Genomic DNA, 26,084 nt, shown 5'->3' on the forward strand with positions numbered 1-26,084 from the left:
TGAAGCTGCTGAACTTCTCACGCCTGATTTCTTTGTCCCTCCAAGGTTCAGGCTGAGATCAAGAAGTCATGGAGCAGGAGGACTCTGGCTCTGGACTTCAAGAGGAAGGCTCGCAGCGGCAGCAACACCTACAGCTATGGCCCCATGGTGTCGCACACCAGCGTGACCAACGTGACGGCCAGAGGGCCGCTGGCGCTGCACCTTACCACCCGGCTGGCGCCGGCGCCCGTCAACGGCCACAGGAACCTGCCGGGGTACGTGAAGAACGGCTCCATGTCGGAGAACTCCGTCCCGTCTTCCGGACAGGAGCTCCATGCTCCCGACGAGGAGCCTGCCCGGCCCGGCGAGGTCCACAAACCTTCTCCCGTGGTGGAGGAGGAGAGGGAGACGGTCATGTGACACCTCGTGTGCCGCCGCCAAGGAGCAAAGGAAAAGCTTGTCCTGTGACGGCTGAACGTTATGGACAGACGAGGCTGGAGCAGAGCGGCTGGTGGCGGCCATGTTGGTGGATGAAGCTCTGGTGACTCGGCAAGAAGAAACAGACTCCCAGTCATTTCCAGCCACTGTGAGCTCCGACCCTGAGCAGTAGGTCTCAGGTTCGGTCCTGCTACCGAACTGGTACCGCACGCCGCTCTGGTACCGCACAATGTTCTGGTACCGCACAATGTTCTGGTACCACACGCCTCTCCGGTACCGCACGCCGCTCTGGTACCTTGCAGTGTTCTGGTACCGCACGCCGCTCTGGTACCTTGCAGCGTTCTGGTACCGCACGCCGCTCTGGTACCTTGCAGCGTTCTGGTACCGCACGCCGCTCTGCCTCCAGCTGCAGGTGTGAACAGGAAGTTCTCAGGTATTGAAGTCCTCTGGAGTCGTGATGAACCTTCTGAACCGTTAATGAATGTATGATCCGTTCCTCACACGGAACAGATGGCGGCGGTTCCTCCATCAGCTGAAGGAATGAAGGGATGAAGGACACGGAGACGCTCCGGCGTGGAGCCGCTCTGGATGTATGGACTAGTCACTATGTTTACATTAGAATCGTGAGCTGACAGTGTTTGGTGTGAGTTCCATGTACTTGTTTGTGTGTTTATTGTCGGTCGTTGACGTTGTAAATAGTGTCAAACAGCCGAGGGCATTCCCATCGTCAGATCACTTCCTGCCAAACCAAAGAGGAGAACTGTTGGTCCTCAGAAACGTCTCGCAGGGAAGGTGTGGCTGTCCAATCGTCCTCCGTCACTGAAGCAACACTGTTGAAGGATCATCTCTGAACTGTGACACTTCCTCAGCAGGTTTGATGTTCCAGGACCAAACGTTCTGCCCGAGTAAAGCTTTTATTTTTCATATTGTTTACAGTTTTTAGCTTTGGGGACTCAGAGTGGAAGAAAAGTCCAGGACTGAGGTCCGGCTTGGTTTTCATTGAGCAGCTACTGGAAACGAGGACCTTCACTGTCATTCCTCACCAGCTCATTCAAGGATGGTGGAACCCTGGATCAGGTCCTTGACCAGGTCCTGGATCAGGTCACTGACCATTGATCACTGTTGGCAGTGGGAACCTGCTGACCTCCAGACACAAACCTCTCGCCTCAATCGGTTGTTTCGCCTTTCTCAATGTTTGTGTGCAAGTTTCCACAAATTCTTTTTTTTTTTTCACTTCTTTCTCAAAACGTCTTAAAAACACTAAAAGTCCCAAAAGAACAGAACATTTTGATCCACAGGGCCGAGAGGCCAGTCGGCCATGACGGCTGAAAGGTCAATAACAACAACGACTTGAACAATAACAACAAAGACTGATGTTGCTTTTCCATGACAGTTCTGGCACGACTGGACTGGACTGGAGTAGACTGACTGGACTGGACTAACTGGACTGGACTGGAGTAGACTGACTGGACTGGACTAACTGGACTCGGTTCCGGTCGTTTTCCATTTCAATATGGTGCTCCCTCGGTGTAGGCGGAGTCAGCAGAGCTTTTCCCGTCACTGCTTCACTGTCCGGTGGTATCCATGGGTGAACATCCTCTGGTTGGCTGGTCGCTCTGGCTTCTGAATCCTCTGGTCGCTCTGGCTCCTCAATCCTCTGGTTGGGTAGTCGCTCCAGTCAGCTCCTGAACCGTCGGGTTTTAAAAATGGCGGGTTAACGCTCATAAACGAGCCGCTCTGTACCCGTCTAGTGATATCACGCCGTCTGCCCTCACGACGTTTCCAGCTGGGCTCGGCACTGGGAGCCGCGGTGAGGAGGTTCTGGTCGGGAAGCAGCTGGTATCAGGTACTAACTCGTCATGGAAAAGCCTTAAAACTGAATTGACTTGAGTTGGTGGAAAGAAACTGTACGACTGTACGACTGTACGACTACAGTCACAATCACACAGCAGCAACAGTGACTTCAATCAGAGACCAGCAGTGAGCCCTGAAGACCCAAACTAGAATATTAAAACATCACCAACCACCAACAAATACAGTTTAAACAAACATGATTACAGCGACAGCAAATACAAAGAAGACGACACCATGACAACGTCTACAACAACACAGACGACAGACGTGAAGTACACCACCATGAGGTCACCAAGACGACTCTAAGAACGATGGCAGCACAACATGAACACGCCACAATGATAATCCCAACACAGTGACATCAACACGACGCTCTACAATCACAACGCAGAGAAACAATGACCACAATGACAAACAGGAAACAGTGAAAATCTGCTTCCTGCCTGGTGGTGTTGTGACTCTGACACATAAACACAGGAAATGTTGGTCCGAGCACTTTAATTGGCTGTAATCTGATTGTGAATGTAATCCGCTCCACGGTGTTGTTTTGGTGTCGTGCGACTCTGTTTTAATTTATGTGCAGCCAGGATGCTGGAGCGCGGCGGCGGGACGCCTCCGGTTCTGGTGGAAACATCTCTTATTGCTTCTCCTCCTGCTTTTTATCAATAAACAATAAAAAATCTCTGATTCTGAGAAAAAAGCCACTTTATTTTCATGACGGTACAAATGTGTAGAAAAGTGTCAGAAGTGTAAAATATTCTCACTTTGGAGCTTTTTTAGCTCCTCTATCTCCTCTATCTCCTCTATCTCCTCTATCTCCTCTATCTCCTTTATCTCCTCTATCTCCTCTATCTCCTTTCTCTGCAGCTTTCTTCCCTTTCCCTCCCCCCGTCTCTTTCACTGATCCTCCTTTCTCTCCCTTTTCACCCTTCTTCTTCGCTGGGGGCTCCTTTTCTTCCCCTTTCCCCTCTTTGGCACCTTTGCCCTCCTTCTTGCCCTCCTTCTTGCCCTCCTTGCTCTTCTCTCCTTTCTCGGCCTCCACCTTCCCGGAGACGGTGGAAACCTGCTCGTTGTCTTCAGGTTTGGCAGCTGTGGAGAAGAGAGGAGAAGCTGCAGGTTGACAGGTTCAATACTTCACTTTAAAGCCAGCGGGACGGTTTAAACCAGGCTGGTCTCTGGTCCTGCAGGGACCAGCGGGACGGTTTAAACCAGGCTGGTCCCTGGTCCTGCAGGGACCAGCGGGACGGTTTAAACCAGGCTGGTCTCTGGTCCTGCAGGGACCAGTGGGACGGTTTAAACCAGGCTGGTCTCTGGTCCTGCAGGGACCAGCGGGACGGTTTAAACCAGGCTGGTCTCTGGTCCTGCAGGGACCAGCGGGACGGTTTAAACCAGGCTGGTCTCTGGTCCTGCAGGGACCAGCGGGACGGTTTAAACCAGGCTGGTCCCTGGTCCTGCAGGGCCTCACTGCTCCCTCACTTCTGCACCACCGATGGTGCTGATTGGCTCGTTCTTCACTCCATTGAATTGGCCCTGTTATGATCAATTAACTTTCTAATGGTTTTCTGGCAGTAGAATATTCGTCCCGTGTGTATGACGCCCCAGAAGTGAAGCGCGTCTCTCATCTGCCTTGCCTGCCTTGCCTGTCTTGCCTGCCTGCTCCACTTTTTAGTAAACGTGAACCCTAACGAGCGAGTCAGAGAGGTTCCCCTCATGACATCAGTTGGGATATTAACCAATCGCTCTGGCGGTGGATCCTCCTTTGACCCTCCCACAGGTTGAGGCCCTCTGAACTCAGGCGCAGGTTCCTCTGGTCACCACCAGGGGCAGACGTGGTGTGAAGGCAGGAGGACAGAAGGCAGGTTTCACTCCCTTCCTCTGAGCCTCGAGGACCCAGTTTGGTTTCTGATGGAATTTTATCAATGAATCTTCCCAAAGTTTAGTGTGTGCTGCAGCATGACGGAGGACTGCTTCCATAACACGATCCCACACGACGCAGGCTTCAGCAGACATCTGGATCTGTTGCCGACTCCACCCTAAATACAGGAAGTGTAAGTTATGTTGTTTTGTGTTGCTTTACTGTGCTGGTGTCAAACACAGGAACACAACCTGCAGCGCTGCAGGTTTTCATGTCTCCCTGCTCCAACATGGCTGATTGTACCGAGCACCTCTCCTTTAAAACCTGTCAACATGACTATTCTTATTATTGTTGTTCTTATTAGTATTATCACAAGAGAGCAGTCCTGTGTCTGAGGCCATGAGAAGATGATCAATAACATTGATCAGAGTGTCTCTGTGCTGCGATGAATCTTTAAAACGACTGAAACTCTCTGATGTTTGGTTTGAACACAAACAGAGACTGAAACTACCTCGTCTAGGATTTTAGAAACAATGGGAAGGTTGGATGTTAATCTGGACCTTGTTTAAACTCCAGGATCAAGGCTGGGCTTTGTGTACACACACACACACACACACACACACACACACACACACACACACACACCTGATAATCTGTGTTAATCCCAGTTGATCGATGGCATGAAGGTTTGAGGTTGAGTTTAAAGTGTCATCAGGCTAAAAACACAAGGTGTGACTGGCAGAATAAAAACTGGGATTAACAAATTAATCTGAGTGTTTACTGAGTTAATCTGAGTGATTATTGAGTTAATCTGAGGGATTAACTGATGTGGAAAGACGGACAAGAGGAGAGCAGATTCAAACTGGCAGGTGTTGAAATATCAGAGTTTGTTTCTCTCTGATTCTGTTGCTCATGTCACTCTGTAGACAAGAGAAGATGAAGAAGAGGAGAAGATGAGGAAGAGGAGGAGATGAGGAAGACCCAGGAAGTTGTATTCAAAGATCATTTTATTCAGGTTCTTCAGAATCAGTTAGGGTTAGGGTCAGCAGAGAGAGGAGCAGGGAGGAGCAGGGAGGAGCAGAGAGGAGTAGTGAGGAGCAGAGAGGAGCAGAGAGGAGTAGGGAGGAGCAGGGAGGAGCAGAGAGGAGTAGTGAGGAGCAGAGAGGAGCAGAGAGGAGTAGGGAGGAGTAGTGAGGAGTAGTGAGGAGCAGGGAGGAGTAGTGAGGAGCAGGGAGGAGCAGAGAGGAGTAGTGAGGAGCAGAGAGGAGCAGAGAGGAGTAGGGAGGAGCAGGGAGGAGCAGAGAGGAGTAGGGAGGAGTAGTGAGGTGCAGAGAGGAGTAGGGAGGAGTAGTGAGGTGCAGGGAGGAGTAGGGAGGAGTAGTGAGGAGCAGAGAGGAGTAGGGAGGAGTAGTGAGGAGCAGAGAGGAGTAGGGAGGAGTAGTGAGGAGCAGAGAGGAGTAGGGAGGAGTAGTGAGGTGCAGAGAGGAGCAGGGAGGAGTAGGGAGGAGTAGTGAGGAGCAGGGAGGAGTAGGGAGGAGTAGTGAGGTGCAGAGAGGAGTAGGGAGGAGTAGTGAGGAGCAGAGAGGAGTAGGGAGGAGTAGTGAGGAGCAGAGAGGAGCAGAGAGGAGTAGGGAGGAGTAGTGAGGAGCAGAGAGGAGTAGGGAGGAGTAGTGAGGTGCAGAGAGGAGCAGGGAGGAGTAGGGAGGAGTAGTGAGGAGCAGGGAGGAGCAGGGAGGAGCAGGGAGGAGTAGTGAGGTGCAGAGAGGAGCAGGGAGGAGTAGTGAGGAGCAGAGAGGAGTAGGGAGGAGTAGTGAGGTGCAGAGAGGAGCAGGGAGGAGTAGTGAGGAGCAGTGAGGAGCAGAGAGGAGCAGGGAGGAGTAGTGAAGTGAGAAGATTTAATCTTCTACAGAAGTTAGTTGTAGTTCTGTAGATCTAAACTTTAAAGAAGTTAAACATGGAGGAGAAAACGACAAATCCTCAAAAACATTCAGCGAAGTGTCTGGAGGAGAAGGAGGAGGAGGAGGAGGAGGAAGAGGAGGAGGAGGAGGAGGAGCGATTATCAGGACTCCTGCAGGAGGAGTGGCTCTGACACCTCCTCTGAGCCTCTCTGAGACTGAACCTGATCACTCACTGTGTGCAGAGCAGGAACTTCAGCTGGAGGAGGAGGAGGAAGAGGAAGAGGAAGAGGAGGAGGAGGAGGAGGAGGAGGGGGAGGAAGGGGAGGAAGAAGAGGAAGAAGAGGAAGAAGAGGAGTGACAAAAAAGAGTATAGTTAGTCTTGACTTAGTGATGAAGAGCATGTGACTGGGTGATGAAGATGTCAGTGATGAAGAGCATGTGACTGGGTGATGAAGATGTCAGTGATGAAGAGCATGTGACTGGGTGATGAAGATGTCAGTGATGAAGAGCATGTGACTGGGTGATGAAGATGTCAGTGATGAAGAGTATGTGACTGGGTGATGAAGATGTCAGTGATGAAGAGCATGTGACTGGGTGATGAAGATGTCAGTGATGAAGAGCATGTGACTGGGTGATGAAGATGTCAGTGATGAAGAGTATGTGACTGGGTGATGAAGATGTCAGTGATGAAGAGCATGTGACTGGGTGATGAAGAGTGAGTCAGGTGACTTACACCCGGGGATCTCGGTGAGCTCGCTGAGCGGCGGCACCGTCTCCAGAGTGTTTGCATATTTCTTGGCCGCCTGCCGCTGAGCGTGACGAGCCTCGATCTCCTTCTTGGTCCTCGGGATGCGACATTTAAAGATGCAGCAGAGCGTGATGACTGAGGGAGGACGGGATTAACAGATCAACAGATTATATCAGGAAGACACACACAGATTAACTGACTCACAGCTAGTCTGGATTAGGAGGATTAATTGACCCACAGCTAGTCTGGATTAGGAGGATTAACTGACACACAGCTGGTCTGAATTAAGAGGATTAACTGACTCAAGGCTAGTCTGGATTAAGAGGATTAATTGACCCACGGCTAGTCTGGATTAGGAGGATTAACTGACACACAGCTAGTCTGAATTAAGAGGATTAACTGACCCACAGCTAGTCTGGATTAGGAGGATTAACTGACCCACAGCTAGTCTGGATTAGGAGGATTAATTGACCCACAGCTAGTCTGGATTAGGAGGATTAACTGACACACAGCTAGTCTGAATTAAGAGGATTAACTGACTCAAGGCTAGTCTGGATTAAGAGGATTAACTGACTCAAGGCTAGTCTGGATTAAGAGGATTAACTGACCCACAGCTAGTCTGGATTAAGAGGATTAACTGACCCACAGCTAGTCTAGAATAGGAGGATTAACTGACCCACAGCTAGTCTGGATTAGGAGGATTAGTTGACCCACAGCTAGTCTGGATTAGGAGGATTAACTGACCCACAGCTAGTCTGGATTAGGAGGATTAACTGACCCACAGCTAGTCTGGATTAAGAGGATTAACTGACCCACAGCTAGTCTGGATTAAGAGGATTAACTGACCCACAGCTAGTCTGGATTAGGAGGATTAGTTGACCCACAGCTAGTCTGGATTAGGAGGATTAACTGACCCACAGCTAGTCTGGATTAGGAGGATTAATTGACCCACAGCTAGTCTGGATTAGGAGGATTAACTGACACACAGCTAGTCTGAATTAAGAGGATTAACTGACTCAAGGCTAGTCTGGATTAAGAGGATTAACTGACTCAAGGCTAGTCTGGATTAAGAGGATTAACTGACCCACAGCTAGTCTGGATTAAGAGGATTAACTGACCCACAGCTAGTCTAGAATAGGAGGATTAACTGACCCACAGCTAGTCTGGATTAGGAGGATTAGTTGACCCACAGCTAGTCTGGATTAGGAGGATTAACTGACCCACAGCTAGTCTGGATTAGGAGGATTAACTGACCCACAGCTAGTCTGGATTAAGAGGATTAACTGACCCACAGCTAGTTTGGATTAAGAGGATTAACTGACCCACAGCTAGTCTGGATTAGGAGGATTAGTTGACCCACAGCTAGTCTGGATTAGGAGGATTAACTGACCCACAGCTAGTCTGGATTAGGAGGATTAGTTGACCCACAGCTAGTCTGGATTAGGAGGATTAACTGACCCACAGCTAGTCTGGATTAAGAGGATTAACTGACCCACAGCTAGTCTGGATTAAGAGGATTAACTGACCCACAGCTAGTCTGGATTAAGAGGATTAACTGACCCACAGCCAACACGAACACGGAGAAGATACCGATGACTTGCCACAGCCGAAGCCCCCAGAACACGACGGTCTCCGAGGTCACGGGGTCGGGCTTCTTGGGGGGGTCTGTTGGTAAAAGCTGCAAGAAAACAACAACAAACATTTTGTTTATCTGATCTACCAGGAGCACACTGATAGGTCACATGCTGCAGTGACATCATCACCCTGGTTAGCGGTTGGGGGTCAAAGGTCACACATGGGGAGCGGGTGTGACACAGAGATGGTCCAGTCAGAGTGAACCGATTCAAACAACCATGACAAAAGTTTCCCCCAGTTGGAACAAACGGCACAAACTCAGAGCGCTTTGTTAATCCTGGAGAAGGTCCTGGAGAAGGTCCTGGAGAAGGTCCTGGAGAAGGTCCTGGAGGTGATCCTGGAGGTGATCCTGGAGGTGATCCTGGAGGTGATCCTGAAGAAGATCCTGGAGGTGATCCTGGAGAAGATCCTGGAGGTGATCCTGGAGAAGGTCCTGGAGAAGGTCCTGGAGGTGATCCTGGAGAAGGTTCCAGGCCTCTTTTACACGACAATGCTTCGTCCTTTTCTTCTTCCGTCACTCAGCGAAGGCGGTCCCTTCTCTCTCCTGTCCTCCCTCGTCTTCCCTGCTTGCTGCTCCTGTCTTGTCTGTCCCGTGTCAGAATCTAACTAGAACCTCTCTTTACATCCGAACCGAACCAGAACCACAGAATTGATCAGCTGGTCTCTCGACATTGTCACGACAAGATGATCAGGCAAGGGACAGCCCACATGTCCTGATGAGACGTTTGCTGCCGGATACACGTTGGACTCCTGGGACAGCTGAGGTCCATGTGTCCGTCCATTCTTTCCATGGAGGACGTGGTAGACCTGTACATAATAGGATTGATGAGAACAGGTCTGCTGCTGATTGGAGCTGCTGGGTTCCTGATCTATAGAGGAGAAGACGCTGGCAGCTGCATTGGGACGGCTGCCAATCGTCCCTGAGGGACAGCAGGACTGCAGGACTGCAGGACCCTCACACTCATGTGATAAACCAACTCAGAGGACGCAGGACGGGACTCTTCAGCGTTTACGAGGAATGGAAACCAACTTGGAGAAGTTCAGAGCTCTGCTGGAACCCTAGAAAATGGCCACAGATTAGGAGCAGCATGGAGACCAGAGACTGAAGGACGAGAGACAGACGAAGACGTCCTGACCCAAAACAAATCTGATGTCCATTCAGATTCCCTCAGACGTCCCGACGCTGAAGGCTGGACTGTCTTTCTATTTCTCCTGGAGGTGGATGTTAGAACGGAGACTCTGTCCTTCCCTGACGTCTCCTCACACCCGTCCCACTGGGAACTAGTCTCTGACCAGGACTATCAAGGCCGATTCCCCTCCTCCCTCAAGGAGGAAGCTGGTGTGAGTGAGTGAGAGAGTGAGAGAGAGAGTGAGAGGGTGAGTGAGAGAGTGAGAGGGAGAGGGAGAGAGTGAGAGGGAGAGGGAGAGAGAGGGTGAGAGAGTGAGTGAGAGAGTGAGAGAGAGAGAGAGAGAGAGAGACAGAGAGAGAGAGACAGAGAGAGAGAGAGAGAGTCCTCTGATGTGAGTGTTGATGGTCTCAGTAGAACCACCCGACACACTGGCTCTGATCCTGGACGGTTTCCTGCTCCGCTCAGGAGGTAAACAACAGAGAACAAAGACCATAGCTCATCTGCTGGAGCTTCTTCCTGTAACGGGCGGAGGAGACGGAGGAGACGGAGGAGACGGAGGAGACAGAGGAGACGGAGGAGGCGGAGGAGACGGAGGAGACGGAGGAGACGGAGGAGGAGGTGGTGATGTGTGGGATGAGTCTTACCTCCGGGTCGGGGATCTGGGAAAAGACCAAGGAGCAGCAGTGACAAAGCAGCAGGAGCAGAAGTGGACGTCCCATCATCTCTCCTGTGTCTGCGCCTGCGTCCTCCTGCCTCCTCCTCCTGCTCCTCCTCTCTCCTCCCGCTCCTCCTCTCTCCTCCTGCTCCTCCTCTCTCCTCCTGCTCCTCTCTCCTCCTGCTCCTCCTCTCTCCTGCTCCTCCTCTCTCCTCCTGCTCCTCTCTCCTCCTCCTCCTCCTCTGTCCTCCTGTCCTCCTCCTCCTCTCTCCTCCCACTCCTCCTCTCTCCTGCTCCTCCTCTCTCCCTCTCCTCTCCTCCTCTCTCCTCCTCCTCTGTCCTCCTGTCCTCCTCCTCCTCTCTCCTCCTGCTCCTCTTCCTCCCGCTCCTCCTCTCTCCTCCTCCTCTCCTCCTCCTCCCGCTCTTCCTCTCTCCTCCTGCACCTCCTCCTCCTGTGTCAGCAGTGTTCCGGAGCGGGGAGCTGGGCATCCAGGCGGTGCTGCTGCAGGTTTCCTCCCATGGCCGGGCGGTGGAGGAGGTGGAGGAGGTGGAGGAGGTGGAGGCTGCAGCCCTGCAGCCAGCCGGCATGAATTAATTAAAGCTCTGGTGTGAGTTACAGCCTGCTGGTTGACCGGCGGGGGGATGGGAGCAGCTCGGCCTGCACAGGAGGCGTCTTTATGACCTGGACACGGCTCTTCATCGACACTCAGTCAAATCTGTTACCATGGCAACATCCAAACCTAGAAATCCTCCTGCAGAACCAGTCATCATCAAAACATCATCACAGCATGGAGATGTTCTTTCAGGTTACCTTTCCTTCTCCACGCTCCACAGTCTGAGGTGGACGGACCGGGAACCTGCTGGGAAACGAGTTAAAGAACCCAGAGAACACAAACACCAGAACCCTGCCAGACGGTTCCTCTGGGGGAGAACCCAGAGAACACAAACACCAGAACACTGCCAGACGGTTCCTCTGGGGGAGAACCCAGAGAACACAAACACCAGAACCCTGGCAGACGGTTCCTCTGGGGGAGAACCCAGAGAACACAAACACCAGAACACTGCCAGACGGTTCCTCTGGGGGAGAACCCAGAGAACACAAACACCAGAACACTGCCAGACGGTTCCTCTGGGGGAGAACCCAGAGAACACAAACACCAGAACACTGCCAGACGGTTCCTCTGGGGGAGAACCCAGAGAACACAAACACCAGAACCCTGGCAGACGGTTCCTCTGGGGGAGAACCCGGTCTGGGTGTGAGAATAGATGGAGAGAGCTGGTCTCTGAGCGCCTCGAGGGGAAATATCACTTTGTGTTCAGAGATCTTGAAGTCATCTTATCTCCTTCTTTCAGAGGGAACGTGATGTGTGTCAGCAGAACATGAGCAGAGTGTTTCCTCGGGTTTATTAAGAGAACAAGGGAAAAGTATGGGTCTTGATAGAGAACCCTGTGGAACTCCATCCTTCACTTTAATGGAATCTGTTGAACCTCATTCAAATATGGTGAGGATCTACCCCCCCCCCCCCAACACACACACACACACACACACACACACACACACACACACACACACACACACACACACACACACACACACACACACACACACACACACACACACACACACACACACACACACACACACCTTCATCCTCTCCTCCAGCAGCATTAGAAAGGAAATTTGCTTGGCTGATTGGGGATTCAGTCACTTAGACTTCCAGCTCGGATCCGTGTGTGTGTGTGTGTGTGTGTGTGTGTGTGTGTGTGTGTGTGTGTGTGTGTGTGTGTGTGTGTGTGTGTGTGTGTGTGTGTGTACACAAAAAATGTTTCTTTTGATCTGAAGAGTGATGATGATGATGAAGCAGGCTTCAGATGGAGGAAGGCTCCGCCCCCTGCTGTATTATTATTATTATTATTATTAGAACTGGTGAGCTCTGCTGACAGTTTGTCAGGTGAATAACGAGGGTGACCTCTGACCCCGGGCCTGGGCTGCCTCCCGCTCATTAGTTTGCTTCTACTTACTGTAAATGAGCACATTAGGATGTGCTGTTTATTTTCTTTGCATTACATGTAAATGAGGTGCGGTGCAGCTGAATGGAGCCTCACAGCCCGGCCTCGGGTCGCTCCACGTCCTGGTGGCTAACTTTAACCTGTGTGCTCACGGCAGCTCTGTTTACTTTAGTTCCTGGATGCAGTCAATGGTGTGCAGGAAGCATCGGTCCAGAACGAGGGAATACCTCTGAGGAGGAGGATGGAGAAAGAACTCATTCAAAGCTGGAATGACAAATAGGTGAGGCTGTTTACGCACGCGGTGTTTACATAAGTGTGTGTTTGGTTTACTGGCTTATTGGGCATTTTGGAATAAATCTACACCTTTCTGCATAATACAGCTCCACAAAACAATCCTAAAGCTGTTTGGCCAGGAGTCATTTCTTTGGAAGTGATGACACCCGTAACTATGTGAAGTCTCAGCAGCGTTGGTCTTGATGTGTGACGTGAGGTGACACAGTAACTCCAGTCTGCTGCGCTCACCTGACCAGACGTCTGGCCGCCGTCCTATCAGCAGCTGGAGCGCCGCACATCTGTCCTGCAGAGGTTTTATCTGCTGCGACCCCACGGCTCGGCCTCGGCCTCCACACAGGCTGCACTGTTCCCCTCCAACATAAAGGTTTTCTTCATCGTGTCCACTGATATTTCTGTCTTTTGACGCTCTCTCCGTCCAGCAGCGACCTGCCAATCTCACAGCGCCTCCCGGAAGAAATACTGCGGTGAGAGAGGCACACACTACTCCAGCCATGACTTTAAATTAAGCGTGATATTTTTGGGGGATTCGGACGCGGATGTTAATCTAAAGCTTGAGACATTGAGCAACTGTAAATATTCCTGAGGGCTGGGTGAAGAAAACCAGGTCACCTGTCTTTAGTTCAAACTGACTTTAATTTTCACTCTGAGCTGAAGAGAAGAAAGAGCGAGTTAGAAAACAGACGTCCCATTCTGACGCCGCTGCACAGGAGGCCGTGAGCGAAGCTCCGCCTCCTCCTGGCGTCTGCAGCATTCAGGGGGGGTCAGAGGTCAGACGTCTGAGAGCAGCCAGCAGCAGGACACCTTCACTCCTCAGCGTCGCTCTAATCGTGTCGTCTCCTGCCTCAGCTGCTCCTCCTCCTGCCGCTGCTCCTCCTCCTGCCTCAGCTGCTCCTCCTCCTGCCGCTGCTCCTCCTCCTGCCTCAGCTGCTCTTCCTCCTGCCGCTGCTCCTCCTCCTGCCGCTGCTCCTCCTCCGGCCTCAGCTGCTCCTCCTCCTGCCGCTGCTCCTCCTCCTGCCGCTGCTCCTCCTCCGGCCTCAGCTGCTCCTCCTCCTGCCGCTGCTCCTCCTCAGCTGCTCCTCCTCAGCTGCTCCTCCTCAGCTGCTCCTCCTCAGCTGCTCTTCCAACCTCAGCTGCTCCTCCTCCTGCCGCTGCTCCTCCTCCTGCCGCTGCTCCTCCTCCGGCCTCAGCTGCTCCTCCTCAGCTGCTCTTCCAACCTCAGCTGCTCCTCCTCCTGCCGCTGCTCCTCCTCCGGCCTCAGCTGCTCCTCCTCCTGCCGCTGCTCCTCCTCAGCTGCTCCTCCTCAGCTGCTCTTCCAACCTCAGCTGCTCCTCCTCCTGCCGCTGCTCCGCCTCCGGCCTCAGCTGCTCCTCCAGCCTCAGCTGCTCCTCCGACCTCAGCTGCTCCGCCTCCGGCCTCAGCTGCTCCTCCAGCCTCAGCTGCTCCTCCAGCCTCAGCTGCTCCTCCGACCTCAGCTGCTCCTCCAGCCTCAGCTGCTCCTCCGACCTCAGCTGCTCCTCCAACCTCAGCTGCTCCTCCCTGTGCAGGAGTCAAACACACAGCTCTGATCAGGAAGCTGCAGGCGCCGTTTACACGCGGTTTCACGCCACAGCACCTAAACCATTAAAGTGTTCCCACTGCAGCAGCAGACACACTGACACCATGTAGTTAGTCTGCCGGGCCACTGGAGGGCGCTGTGGCTTGTTTTTGTAATGAAACCACACAGTTATGTGTGCAGAGAACAAAACGTTATAAACATGAACCAAATGTAGAGAAGAGACGTTCTAGTGACTGAAGATGAATCAGATGTTCTCAGGGATCTGGACGATAAAACTAGAATAGAACCGCCAACCAAACCACTGCGGGTCGGCCATGTTGGATTACTGGAGCAGGAGCAGAAGGAACTATTTTCCACGGGAGGAGATGAGCAGTAACAGGCTCCGCCTCCATCAGTCTCTGCAGGAGGGAATCAAGACCGTGAAAGAAACGTTCCCCTTTGGGAGCCGGGATATAAAGTTCAGGGATCCAGTGGATCAGAACACCGGTGTCGTGAAAACAGGGCCTCAGCCTGAAGAAACAGAGTCTGACCAGCCCAGGAAGCCAGCAGCAGCCGGCGGCCCTACAGGCACTGTGAAGGTCAGTGAAGGTCATTAAAAGTCACTGCGACGCTGGACTGGTCCAGAATTCCTGGTCCTGAAGGATATTACATCAGTAATACTATGATCACGGGTTCCACGTATACTTAGAAACTGAAAACCTGAAGTTCTTTCTAACAGGACATTCTGAGCGTTGGTTCCAGGATCAGGTGGTTCTGCTCTCAGCCTGACGTATGGTGGTGGAACCACAGAGTAGAACTCAGCTCCTCTGGATAACGACACACACACACACACACACACACACACACACACACACACACACACACACACACACACACACACACACACACACACACACACACACACACACACATTGATTGAAGACGTCTGATTTCTATTGGCAACTGACGCCATGACCAATTGCGATGAAGCCCAACCTGTTGTGGGGGTGTGGCCCCGCCTAGAAGAAAAATGTCGAACCAGGGAAGTTGGACATTCTGCTGGTCCTCCTGCTGAGACGTCCAGGTCCAGCTGCACATTGCATATGGCTCTCTTTACTGTCTTTGAACCCGGTTCAGAATCAAAGGACCAGGAAGAACCAGCGAGCTCAAGGTTCCAACACTCAATCAGGAATCCACTCCAACAGAAACCTACAGCGACGTGTAACGTGTTCATGAATGACCGGGAGGCGGGAGGTGCCCACTGCCATGAGACAAAACTGGGAATTTCCCAGTGGGAGTTCCCAGAAGGCCTGACCTCCATCAGTATGTCAGCAGTTGGGTTCAAGTGAAGTGCTGGACTCTCTGAAGCTTCAGAGCAGCAGTTAGAACGTTGCACAGCACCAAACACCTGAACAGGTGAGGAGCACAGCGCGGAGACAACCTGCAGCTTCTCTGTTCAGGATGAACACCTTCCTCTTGTCTCTGCAGCAGCTGCACATCTGGAGGCGGCCATGATGGTTGTTATCCACACATGAAGGCTGTGAACTGAGAGAAGGGAGCTTCTCCTGCTGTGTGTGTGTGTGTGTGTGTGTGTGTGTGTGTGTGTGTGTGTGTGTGTGTGTGTGTGTGTGTGTGTGTGTGTGTGTGTGTGTGTGTGTGTGTGTGTGTGTGTGTGTGTGTGTGTGTGTGTGGCATCATGTGAGTTTCACACTCACATCTGTTCCAAACGGACCTCCGCTACAGGAAGTACCAGCTTGTGACCCAAACTGGAAACCAGTAATCTGATTACAGTGACCCCATGACTGAAGCAGCTTGGAATACCCAGAATGCATCAATCCTGGGGCCATGTCGCCCTCTGGTGGATAAACTCCTGAACTGCAGCCCCTGGTCCTGCTGTCCTCTCCTTCCTGCTGAAACACACGGCAGTCCAGATGAAGCGTGTGACTCAGAGCCTCTCAGACGTCACTGTGTACTTTAGTGTGTACTTTGGTGTGTACTTTGGTGTGTACTTTGTGACGCTGCAGCTCTTTGACTTGAGCCTCTTTTTCCACCAGATCGCCTCTCGGTCTCTGGACGATGGCGCCGGGCTCCACGGCCTCGTCGCTCGCCGTCTTCTTGTGCCCCAGGCTGAAGCCTTGCATCTCACTCAGCTGCTCCTGTCTCTCTCACACACACACACACACACACACACACACACACACACACACACACACACACACACACACACACACACACACACACACGACCGAGTCACTGTGTCTGTGAGTGTACGGCTGGTTGGTGGGTGGAGTTTGGGGGGCGGGTCCTGACCAGCAGGGCGGTCACCAGCTCCTCGTCATGCTGACACTTGTGCAGCAGCGTGCAGACCTGCTCCTTCAGAACCTTCACTTCCCCACTCAGAGCCTGATTCCGCGCTCTGGAGGCCTCCAGCTTCCTCTTCATGTCCCTGTGCTCTTTGAGGAGCAGCTCGTGTTCTGCGGCGGTCCTCTGTGGACGGAGACAGCGTCACCGGGACGTTAACACGCTCACACACCGACTCGGGGTTTCCCACGCACCTCCAGCGCCTCCCTCTTCTCCCTGTCCACTGTCCGGATGTGGCTGAGGTTCCTGTTCTGGGCTGACGGCCCGAGGCTGCGCGAGCTCAGCTGCTGCTCCAGGTCCCGGACCTGTTCCCCAGCAGAGCGGAGCGGTCAGACATGGTGTGGAGGTTCCCCGCCGTACCTGTACCTGTGGCTGTGGGGAGGAGCTGACCCGGGTCTGCAGAGCCAGGATCTGCTGCGCTCGGCCCCTGAAGCTGCCCGGGCTGCTGAGCAGCTGCTGCAGCGGGACGTCTTCTCCCAGCTCGCTCAGTAAAACCTGCAGCAGGACCAACGGTGGAAGAAACCTGGTTTCCTGGAGTTCTTCTGAAAGAGCCGCAGGAAGACGCTTCCTACCTTCTGAGCCACCTTCAGCTGCTGTTTGAAGACCTGGACCTGGTTACGATACTCCACCAACTTCAGATTGGCTGCTGCTAGTTTGTCCTGCAGACCTGCGGCGGCGGGACCTTCCTGCTTCCAGGGAGGAAGAGCTTGAGGTGCAGTAGCAGCCAGATGTTGAGGCGGTTCCTGGATGAAGGTTTACCTGAGCGTCTTCAGAGCAGCTCTGAGCCGAGGACTGACAGTCCGGCCGGCGTCCTGCAGCAGCCTGCAGCTTCACACACAAACACAACATCTGCTGTCTGTCCCTGCAGGATCAACGACTCCACCTCAAGTCAAACTGCACCTTCTCCAAGTCCGTGATCCTGAAGCTCTGCTGCTTGCATCTGGTCTTCTCCTGCTGCAGCTCGGCGCTCAGCTCTCGGACCTTCTTGGACAGATCAACGATCTTTGTGGCAGCGGCTGCTGAAGCTACGCCGAGAGAATCTGAAACTGAAGAAACAGGCTGAGAGGAAGACTGGGAGGAAGACTAGGAGGAAGAGCGAAGACGGGGAGGAAGAGCCAAGACAAGGAGGAAGACTGAAGACGAGGAGGAAGACTGGGAGGAAGAGCGAAGACTGGGAGTAAGACTAGGAGGAAGAGCGAAGACGGGGAGGAAGACGGGGAGGAAGACGGAAGACGAGGAGGAAGACTGGGAGGAAGACTGAAGACGAGGAGGAAGACTGAAGACTAGGAGGAAGACGAGAAGGAAGACGAGGAAGAAGACTGGGAGGAAGAGCGAAGACTGGGAGGAAGCGCGAAGACTAGGAGGAAGACGGGGAGGAAGACGGAAGACGAGGAGGAAGACTGGGAGGAAGACTGAAGACGAGGAGGAAGACTGAAGACTAGGAGGAAGACTAGGAGGAAGAGCCAAGACAAGGAGGAAGACTAGGAGGAAGACGGGGAAGAAGACTGAAGACGAGGAGGAAGAGCAAAGACTAGGAGGAAGAGCGAAGACTAGGACGAAGACGGGGAGGAAGGCTGAAGACTGGGAGGAAGACTAGGAGGAAGACTGAAGACGAGGAGGAAGACTGGGAGGAAGACTGGGAGGAAGACTGAAGACCTGGAGAAGACGAGGAGGAAGACTGGGAGGAAGACTGAAGACTGGGAGGAAGACGAGGAGGAAGACTTTAGACTAGGAGGAAGACGGGGAGGAAGACTGAAGACCTGGAGAAGACTCCAGCCTCCTGGTACCTCCTGGTACCTGCTGGTACCTCCTGGTACCTGCTGGTGCCGCTCGCTCCTCTTCTAGTTTCTTCTTCAGATGTTTCATCTCGAAGTCTTTGTCGCTCAGCAGTTTGAAGAGGCGGCTGTTCTCATCCTGAAGCTCCCTCAGGGCCCGACTCTCCTCCTGGGACAGCCTGACATGAAGAACACCAGCATGAGTCCACCTGCTCCTCACCACCTTCTCAGCTCAGGTGAGACTCACCTGTGTGTCACAGTCATTTGCTGCCGGTCCTCCGAGCCGCTGGCCTCAACGACTTCTGCTTTCTTCTGCTTCTTCCTCTCCTCTTTTCTCCTCTCCTGCTGCTGTTGGAGCTGCTGAAACTGAAGCTGTAGCCTCTTCATCTCCTCCTGCTGGTCCATCACCTGTACTGCATGGAGCAGGAGACACTGGACCAGCACACCGACACAGGGACCTCTCAGAACACAGAGGAACCTCTCAGAACACAGAGGAACTTCTCAGAACACAGAGGAACTCCTGCCTCCAGCCTCCAGCCCCCTGCCCCCTGCCCCCTGCCTCCTGCCCCCTGCCTCCAGCCTCCTGCCCCCTGCCTCCTGCCTCCTGCCTCCTGCCTCCTGCCTCCTGCCCCCTGCCCCCTGCCTCCAGCCCCCTGCCTCCAGCCTCCTGCCCCCTGCCTCCTGCCTCCTGCCCCCTGCCCCCTGCCCCCTGCCCCCTGCCCCCTGCCTCCTGCCTACAGCCCCCTGCCTCCTGCCCCCTGCCCCCTGCTAGACGGGTTCCATGTTGATACTAGAACCTTCAGGTTGGTTGGAATTCAGGACCGACTCACTCAGACGAATGCTGATTATTCTCAGAATCAGCATTCATACAATCAAATGACAAGAACTACCAACATCAGGGTTAAACTACTGACCTGGTCGCTGGTGCGACTCCTGCTCGTGTCGGTGTCTCACTCTTCACATGTTCCTGGATGAAACTGTCCAAACAGGAAAGAGCTGATCTAGAGAATAAAAGAGAGAAACACCAGAAAACCTTCAGAGGGAAACAGCAACTCTGCTGGGATTATATTCCAAACCTTCAGAGGGAAACTGACCAACGATGAGATTAAAACCGTGAAAACCACAACACGTCCCGGAAGGTCCTGGAAGGTCCCGGAAGGTCCTAATGTCAGAGTTCATGACTGTGACAGAAGAACCGAGTTTCACATCAACCCACCGTCTCCTTCTGCTCCGAGACCTTCTTTACACACACACACACACACACACACACACACACACACACACACACACACACACACACACACACACACACACACACACACACACACACACACACACACACACACACACACACACACACACACACACACACGTTTCCATAGTAACGCGTCAACACGGACCAACTCCTGCGAGATCTGCAGTGTCACTGGAGACCGAGGCAACTCTGACAACGACGGCAGCAACAATAAGAATAACAGCACCCCCCCCCCCCCCCCCCCCCCCCGAAAACATCAAACACATCATTTTAAGGAGGTTTCAAAATTAATTTAGTCAATAAATAAAAAACAGACAGTATTTTATTGTCACTAAATTATTCTTTCAGCTCTGCATGTCCAGTATTTTACAATTCCAAACATTTATCAACTTTGTGGTGTGTGGAGCTCAGCCAGCCAATCCTGTGCTCATATGTTAATTAGCCACGTGACCGACAGCAGAAGCAAGGGAGGAGTCAAACTAAACATTTGGTCCACGTGCTCACCATATGGTCTGGTGCATCAAGTCCAAGTTTGGTGGGTTGATCCTGGACATGGACATTGACCCTGGACATTTATCCTGGACATTAACCCTGTGGACCCTGGACGTTGACCCCGTTGACCCTGGACATTAACCCTGTTGACCCTGGACGTTGACCCTGGACGTTGACCCCGGACATTAACCCTGTTGACCCTCGACGTTGACCCTGGACATTAACCCTGTTGACCCTGGACGTTGACCCTGTTGACCCTGGACGTTGACCCTGTTGACCCTGGACATTAACCCCGTTGACCCTGGACATTAACCCCGTTGACCCTGGACATTAACCCTGTTGACCCTGGACGTTGACCCTGTTGACCCTGGACATTAACCCCGTTGACCCTGGACATTAACCCTGTTGACCCTGGACATTAACCCCGTTGACCCATTTTCTTCCATACTTCTATTTTGAAAAGCTCCCAGTTTGTCACTTAGTTGTTTACTGGGTTGTAAATGTTTGTCTTTATTGCAAATTCAAAGTTCAAGTCAATAAGAGTCATTTCCTCCTCCTGTGTTCAGCCGTGCTGCGGTGAAACTCTGACTCGTGTTTTCATATCCAAACGACTGCAGAGGTTCTAAAGCGTCCCTGTATCCACCGACCGTTCTACAGGGGATCAATACCAATGAAAGGTTTCCTGATGAATACTTGGTCTGAAACCTTGGAACAAGGTGTAGGGGTGTGTGTGTGTGTGTGTGTGTGTGTGTGTGTGTGTGTGTGTGTGTGTGTGTGTGTGTGTGTGTGTGTGTGTGTGTGTGTGTGTGTGTGTGTGTGTGTGTGTGTGAGATACCAGAAAAGACAGAATCAGATTTTAATTCTATTTTATTTGAAGAAGAAAGTCAAATTTGAAAAATCCTAAATGGTACCGGACCCTGAGGTCACGACCCCGACGGTGTCACAGGTCAAAGGTCAGACCTTCAGCCTGCGACTCAACATCAGTAACAGAAAAAAGTAATGTCCGACATTGTTTCATGATCAGATTGAGGCGATTACTTTTGTGGGTCTTCAGAATAATGTTCGTCTGTTCCAGGATACGATCGATTAAAGATGAGCTGAAAGTGCAAACTGCTTCGTTTTGGCAGAAAAAGAACAAGAACCTCGTCACGTCTTTCTGAAACGATCCTCCAGAACCTCACGGAAATAAATAGCAGTGCCTCAGCGAGGCCGGCGGGCAGGACGACCCCCCAGGCCTGGAGTGAAGCAACAGGAAACGTCGTGCTGCAGGGGTTTATTCACTACAACATTTCAGAATAAGAGCATCCAGTCGGAGGTCAGTGGTCGGCAGACGCTCCGTCACTTCTGCTTCACGGCCTTCTGCTCCTCCGCAGGCTTCAGGATGTACTCCCGGTACATGGAGTACAGCACGCCTGCAGGCCAGAGGGCAGAGGTCAGGGCGGGGGGCAGAGGTCAAGGCGCTGAGGTTGAGGTCAGAGGTCAGAGGTCAGCACGTACCCACAGTCATGGCTCCCACCACGAAGCCCTGGGCCGCCACTCGCATGTGGATCAGGTGGACCGACATCTTGGTGTCGCCGCGGCTCTTCAGCTTCATCAGCCGGTAGCCGACGATGGCGAAGAACCCCGCTATGCCTGAACACACACACACACACACACACACACACACCAGGACCTGTGACCTCACCGTGTGTGTGTGTGTGTGTGTGTGTGTGTGTGTGTGTGTGTGTGTGTGTGTGTGTGTGTGTGTGTGTGTGTGTGTGTGTGTGTGTGTGTGTGTGTGTGTGTGTGTGTGTGTGTGTGTGTGTGTGTGTGTGTGTGTGTGTGTGTGTGTGTGTGTGTGTGTGTGTCTCACCAATGGGAACAAACGGGTTCTCCTTTGCTTTCCGCATGAACTTGGAATCATTTTCCTCGTAGGTGGACATTGTGACTGAAACAACCCAGAGGTCAAAGGTCAGGTGGGGTCAAAGGTCAGGTGGGGTCAAAGGTCAGGTGGCGGCGTTACTTCCTGCTGTGAACGTGTGAATTCAGAGAAACACCAACGTCTCGTTTATGACGTTTGAAGTGAAGACGCAGCGTTTTTGTGTTTTCGTTCCAGGAAAGTTTCACGTTTACGCGGCAACATTTTGAAAACAATGTAGTTTCCATGTTGGGCCACTAGGTGGTGCTGTTGTTTTTGTAATGAAAGCTCACACACATACTTCTTATGAATCAGTTACATCCGGTATTTCCAATAAACACTAGATTTCTTGTATTATCGGTATTTTTACAAGGTTTCTACTGTATTTATTGTTTTTCACCTGTTTCCACCTGCTGGTTCGCACCGGAACTGCAGTTTTTATAGGCGAGAAGAATAGAAATAACAAAGCAGCTGTTCCACTCCCACTGAGGATTTAAAAGTTAAAAGCATCCAGCTGACCGTGGTGGAGCTCAGGTCCGCCCGAGGGGTTTCTAGTCCACTTCAATGTTAAGAAATCTTTTTAAAAAGTTTAAATGATATGAAGGTGGTTTTTTTTACAAAAAGTTTAAAAAAGTTAAGTTATAAAAGTTGAACTGGTTAAATTGGTGAAGTTGTTAAAGAGGTCAAGGCTGAAGAAAATCATGTTTCTATCTGTTTATATGGGAAACTAAATTCTTCATGACTCCCAGTCCATATTCTCCTGGGACTTGGTGCTTTTATTTTGACAGTCACCGTAATAACAATCCGACTTGGTGCTTTTATTTTGACAGTCACCGTAATAACAATCCAACTTGGTAGTTTTATTTTGACAGTCACCGTAATAACAATCCGACTTGGTGGTTTTATTTTGACAGTCACCATGGTAACAATCCGACTTGGTACTCTGGTACTAGTGGACCAACATGAGAACTACATGGTATTCTGCCGTTTCCATGGAAACCCTGCACTCAGGTCAGCTGATCACATGTTCCTGGTGTAACCACAAAATGAGGAGCGTTTCCTGTCGCTGCTCGTCGGCTATGGAAGGAGCTCCACCGCTCGTCAGACAAGAACCTTCAGGAACCTTCAGGAACCTTCAGGAACCTTCAGCTTCCAATTTTAAAACGCATCTTCAAACCTCTTTCTAAACACCGACTTTCAGCCTGCTTGAGACTTTGCTCCTGTTTTTATTGTTTTATAGTTTTTATAGTTTTTATTGTTTTATAGTTTTTATAGTTTTTATTGTTTTATAGTTTTTATTGTGTTCTACTTTTTACCGTTTTCTAGTTTTTCCTACTTTGTTGTTTTCACTGTTTTCTAGTTTATACTCTTTAATATTTTTACTGTTTTCTAGTTTATACTCTTTAATATTTTTACTGTTTTATAGTTTATACTCTTTAATATTTTTACTGTTTTATAGTTTCCTGTAGTTTGTAAAAAGCTTCACAGGAAGTCGACTTGAGTCGTTTCTCTGTCAAACCTTCTGAAACCACAACGATCCGTTTTCACCTGAAACGTTGTGGTGTTTCTTTAGTAGAGTGCGGATGAATTCACTCTCTCACTCTCTCTCACTCTCTCACTCTCTCACTCTGCACTGTGAACAAGTCGAACACCTCAAAGTATTTCTGTCACTTTTTAAGGTTCCAGACATTTGTTGTTCTAAATCCTCATCAACGATGCTGCTGCTGCTGCTCAACGTTCAACTCTCAACTAAAGACGTGTGTGACCAGAGGTCAAACCTGGACCCGGACCACCCGGACCACCCGGACCCGGACCCGGACCCGGACCCGGACCCGGACCACCTGGACCCGGACCACCTGGACCGTACTCACCAGAGGACCCGGAGCCGCTGCAGACTGGAGGAAGGAGCCTGACGATCTGATGCTGGGATCCGCACGCACACAGGAAGTGAGTTGCCGGTTACGTGACCCACGTGACCAACTGGTGCGTCATCTGACGTCAGGTTATGGCGTGTTGCGTTCAGGTACAGGAGGAAATGTGAAACATAGAGACGCTCGTGTCGTGGCTCCGCTGGTATCCGGTCAAAAACATGAATGTAAACTACGTTCATGAGCTCATAAGATAGAAAGGAGAGAAACGACGTGAGAGACACACTAAGAGACAAAGAGACACACTAAGAGACAAAGAGACACACTAAGAGACAAAGAGACATAATCAATAGAAAAAGTCCTCTGAAGACAAAACAAACTGTGCTACCTGAACGCATCATGCTCGTGTGTGTGTGTGTGTGTGTGTGTGTGTGTGTGTGTGTGTGTGTGTGTGTGTGTGTGTGTGTGTGTGTGTGTGTGTGTGTGTGTGTGTGTGTGTGTGTGTGTGTGTGTGTGTGTGTGTGTGTGTGTGTGAGAGTGAGATGATGTAACGTGCTCTTACGTCACACGGAGGCACGTTTCTGCCTCGTGCTCCGCCAGCAATAGAACAAACCTGAATTAAACGCAGTAAAATAATGATTCATGATTTTATGTTTATAATTATGTTCTGGTAGAATCTGCTGAGGTAAGATAAAAGAATAAAAGAAAAATAAATAAAACAAACGTTATTGTCAAGGTTGATGAAACGGTAAAAAACCCATGCAGATTTGGTGAAGGACCAAACTGCTCAGAACAACGCCTGTAAAGTCGAGGATACGATTTAAAGCCTCCGTAGAACCTGTAGAACTGCTTGTTTTACTGTTACAACACTGGCCTCTCAGTGCTGCCCCCTGGAGGTCAATAGGTTTTCTCCCAGTAGAATGGAGGCGGAGCTTCCAGCTCCCAGGCTCCTCCCATGAGGGAGCAGCTCAGGTTTCAGGCGGTTTGGGTTTCCTCTGTGGGTTTCTTCCGTCCAGTTCAGTGACGTAGCTGCAGCAGGTGTGGCGTTCATAATGCGTCATACTGTGTCACTGTGTTGCTCAATGCTGACACCTGCTGGATGTTATACATCACTGCAGCACACTGACATTCTATATGATAACATGATAGAAGTTATTGTATTTATATTGGAGGACCTGGTGGAGGACTGGGTAAAACCTCTGAAGGTCTTTACTGGATGGGCCAGACCTCATTCTGCTGCACTACTCTGAAGGTCTTCCACTAATATGAAGGTCTTCCACTAGTCTGAAGGTCTTCTACTGGTCTGAAGGTCTTCCACTAGTCTGAAGTTCTTCTACTGGTCTGAAGGTCTTCCACTAGTCTGAAGGTCTTCCACTAGTCTGAAGGTCTTCTACTAGTCTGAAGGTCTTCTACTAGTCTGAAGGTCTTCCACTAGTCTGAAGGTCTTCTACTAGTCTGAAGGTCTTCCACTAGTCTGAAGGTCTTCTACTAGTCTGAAGGTCTTCCACTAGTCTGAAGGTCTTCCACTAGTCTGAAGGTCTTCCACTAGTCTGAAGGTCTTCTACTGGTCTGAAGGTCTTCCACTAGTCTGAAGGTCTTCTACTGGTCTGAAGGTCTTCTACTAGTCTGAAGGTCTTCTACTAGTCTGAAGGTCTTCCACTAGTCTGAAGGTCTTCTACTAGTCTGAAGGTCTTCCACTAGTCTGAAGGTCTTCTACTAGTCTGAAGGTCTTCCACTAGTCTGAAGGTCTTCTACTAGTCTGAAGGTCTTCCACTAGTCTGAAGGTCTTCTACTGGTCTGAAGGTCTTCCACTAGTCTGAAGGTCTTCTACTGGTCTGAAGGTCTTCCACTAGTCTGAAGGTCTTCTACTAGTCTGAAGGTCTTCTACTAGTCTGAAGGTCTTCCACTAGTCTGAAGGTCTTCCACTAGTCTGAAGGTCTTCCACTAGTCTGAAGGTGTTGTTTGTGGACTGTGGGATGAAACCCAGGACACACAGGCCCCACGCTGGATTTGAACCCACGACCTTGTCGCTCTGAGGCCAGAGCACTAACCACTGTAACACTGATTACTTCTTTTATTCATTCTGTGTCATGCTGGTTGGTGTTTTCTGTGACGGAGGACTTGTTGTTCCGCTGCATCATGTAGTTTCTGTCAATACGTGTTAAACGACACTCATCTGGGGGCTTTGTGCCTTTCAGTCCAGCAGGGGGCAGTGTTGACTTGGTTTAATATTAGTTGTTCAACATGCAGATGTTCTGACCAATTCAGTGAGAGTTCACTTTATATCCTGTTTCAAGGTGTTTGTCCACACACACACACACACACACACACACACACACACACACACACACACACACACACACACACACACACACACACACACACACACACACACACACACAGCCA

General features: G+C 51.2%; 4 protein-coding genes across 4 annotated transcripts in view; 1 reads left to right on the top strand and 3 right to left on the bottom strand.

The window, feature by feature from the left end:
* The window catches only part of pth1r (parathyroid hormone 1 receptor), a 31,885-nt gene extending 28,925 nt beyond the window's left edge, over positions 1-2,960 (top strand). Inside the window, exon 13 of the mRNA XM_080474961.1 lies at positions 46-2,960. Within this exon, the coding sequence (XP_080331087.1) occupies positions 46-399 (354 nt within the window). The 3' untranslated portion in view covers positions 400-2,960. The remainder of the gene's footprint in view (positions 1-45) is intronic.
* Positions 2,955-10,325, bottom strand: tmie (transmembrane inner ear). The gene is made up of 4 exons (XM_080474973.1): positions 10,182-10,325; positions 8,333-8,450; positions 6,758-6,907; positions 2,955-3,360 (listed from the first exon to the last, which is right to left on the bottom strand). The coding sequence occupies exons 1-4, from the start codon at positions 10,257-10,259 to the stop codon at positions 3,032-3,034; spliced, it is 675 nt and encodes a 224-aa protein (XP_080331099.1). The 5' UTR covers positions 10,260-10,325; the 3' UTR covers positions 2,955-3,031.
* A 5,955-nt stretch (positions 10,326-16,280) lies between these two features.
* Positions 16,281-19,261, bottom strand: ccdc13 (coiled-coil domain containing 13; the record flags this gene model as incomplete). The annotated part of the gene is made up of 9 exons (XM_080474117.1): positions 19,081-19,261; positions 18,414-18,598; positions 18,209-18,345; positions 17,292-17,437; positions 17,151-17,219; positions 16,964-17,077; positions 16,782-16,886; positions 16,586-16,696; positions 16,281-16,517 (listed from the first exon to the last, which is right to left on the bottom strand). The coding sequence occupies exons 2-9, from the start codon at positions 18,569-18,571 to the stop codon at positions 16,281-16,283; spliced, it is 1,077 nt and encodes a 358-aa protein (XP_080330243.1). The 5' UTR covers positions 18,572-18,598; positions 19,081-19,261.
* Positions 19,262-20,762: 1,501 nt separating this feature from the next.
* On the bottom strand, positions 20,763-24,179 carry higd1a (HIG1 hypoxia inducible domain family, member 1A). Its single transcript, XM_080480222.1, has 4 exons — positions 23,682-24,179; positions 21,766-21,840; positions 21,411-21,545; positions 20,763-21,325 (listed from the first exon to the last, which is right to left on the bottom strand). The coding sequence occupies exons 2-4, from the start codon at positions 21,833-21,835 to the stop codon at positions 21,252-21,254; spliced, it is 279 nt and encodes a 92-aa protein (XP_080336348.1). The 5' UTR covers positions 21,836-21,840; positions 23,682-24,179; the 3' UTR covers positions 20,763-21,251.
* Between the last annotated feature and the right edge of the window lie 1,905 nt (positions 24,180-26,084).

This window comes from Lipophrys pholis (assembly GCF_963383615.2).
Source record: "Lipophrys pholis genome assembly, chromosome: 1".
Taxonomy (NCBI): domain Eukaryota; kingdom Metazoa; phylum Chordata; class Actinopteri; order Blenniiformes; family Blenniidae; genus Lipophrys; species Lipophrys pholis.

Excerpts from the sequence above, each read along its gene's own strand:
- tmie (XM_080474973.1), bottom strand. The coding sequence starts at position 10,259 with ATGATGGGACGTCCACTTCTGCTCCTGCTGCTTTGTCACTGCTGCTCC. Across the intron at positions 6,908-8,332 it reads CGTGTTCGTGTTGGCTGTGG|TCATCACGCTCTGCTGCATC; the intron begins GTCAGTTAATCC and ends GTCCTCCCTCAG. Across the intron at positions 3,361-6,757 it reads GCTCACCGAGATCCCCGGGT|CTGCCAAACCTGAAGACAAC; the intron begins GTAAGTCACCTG and ends TCTTCTCCACAG.
- higd1a (XM_080480222.1), bottom strand. The coding sequence starts at position 21,835 with ATGTCCACCTACGAGGAAAATGATTCCAAGTTCATGCGGAAAGCAAAG. Across the intron at positions 21,546-21,765 it reads GAACCCGTTTGTTCCCATTG|GCATAGCGGGGTTCTTCGCC; the intron begins GTGAGACACACA and ends GTGTGTGTTCAG. Across the intron at positions 21,326-21,410 it reads GGTGGGAGCCATGACTGTGG|GCGTGCTGTACTCCATGTAC; the intron begins GTACGTGCTGAC and ends TCTGGCCTGCAG.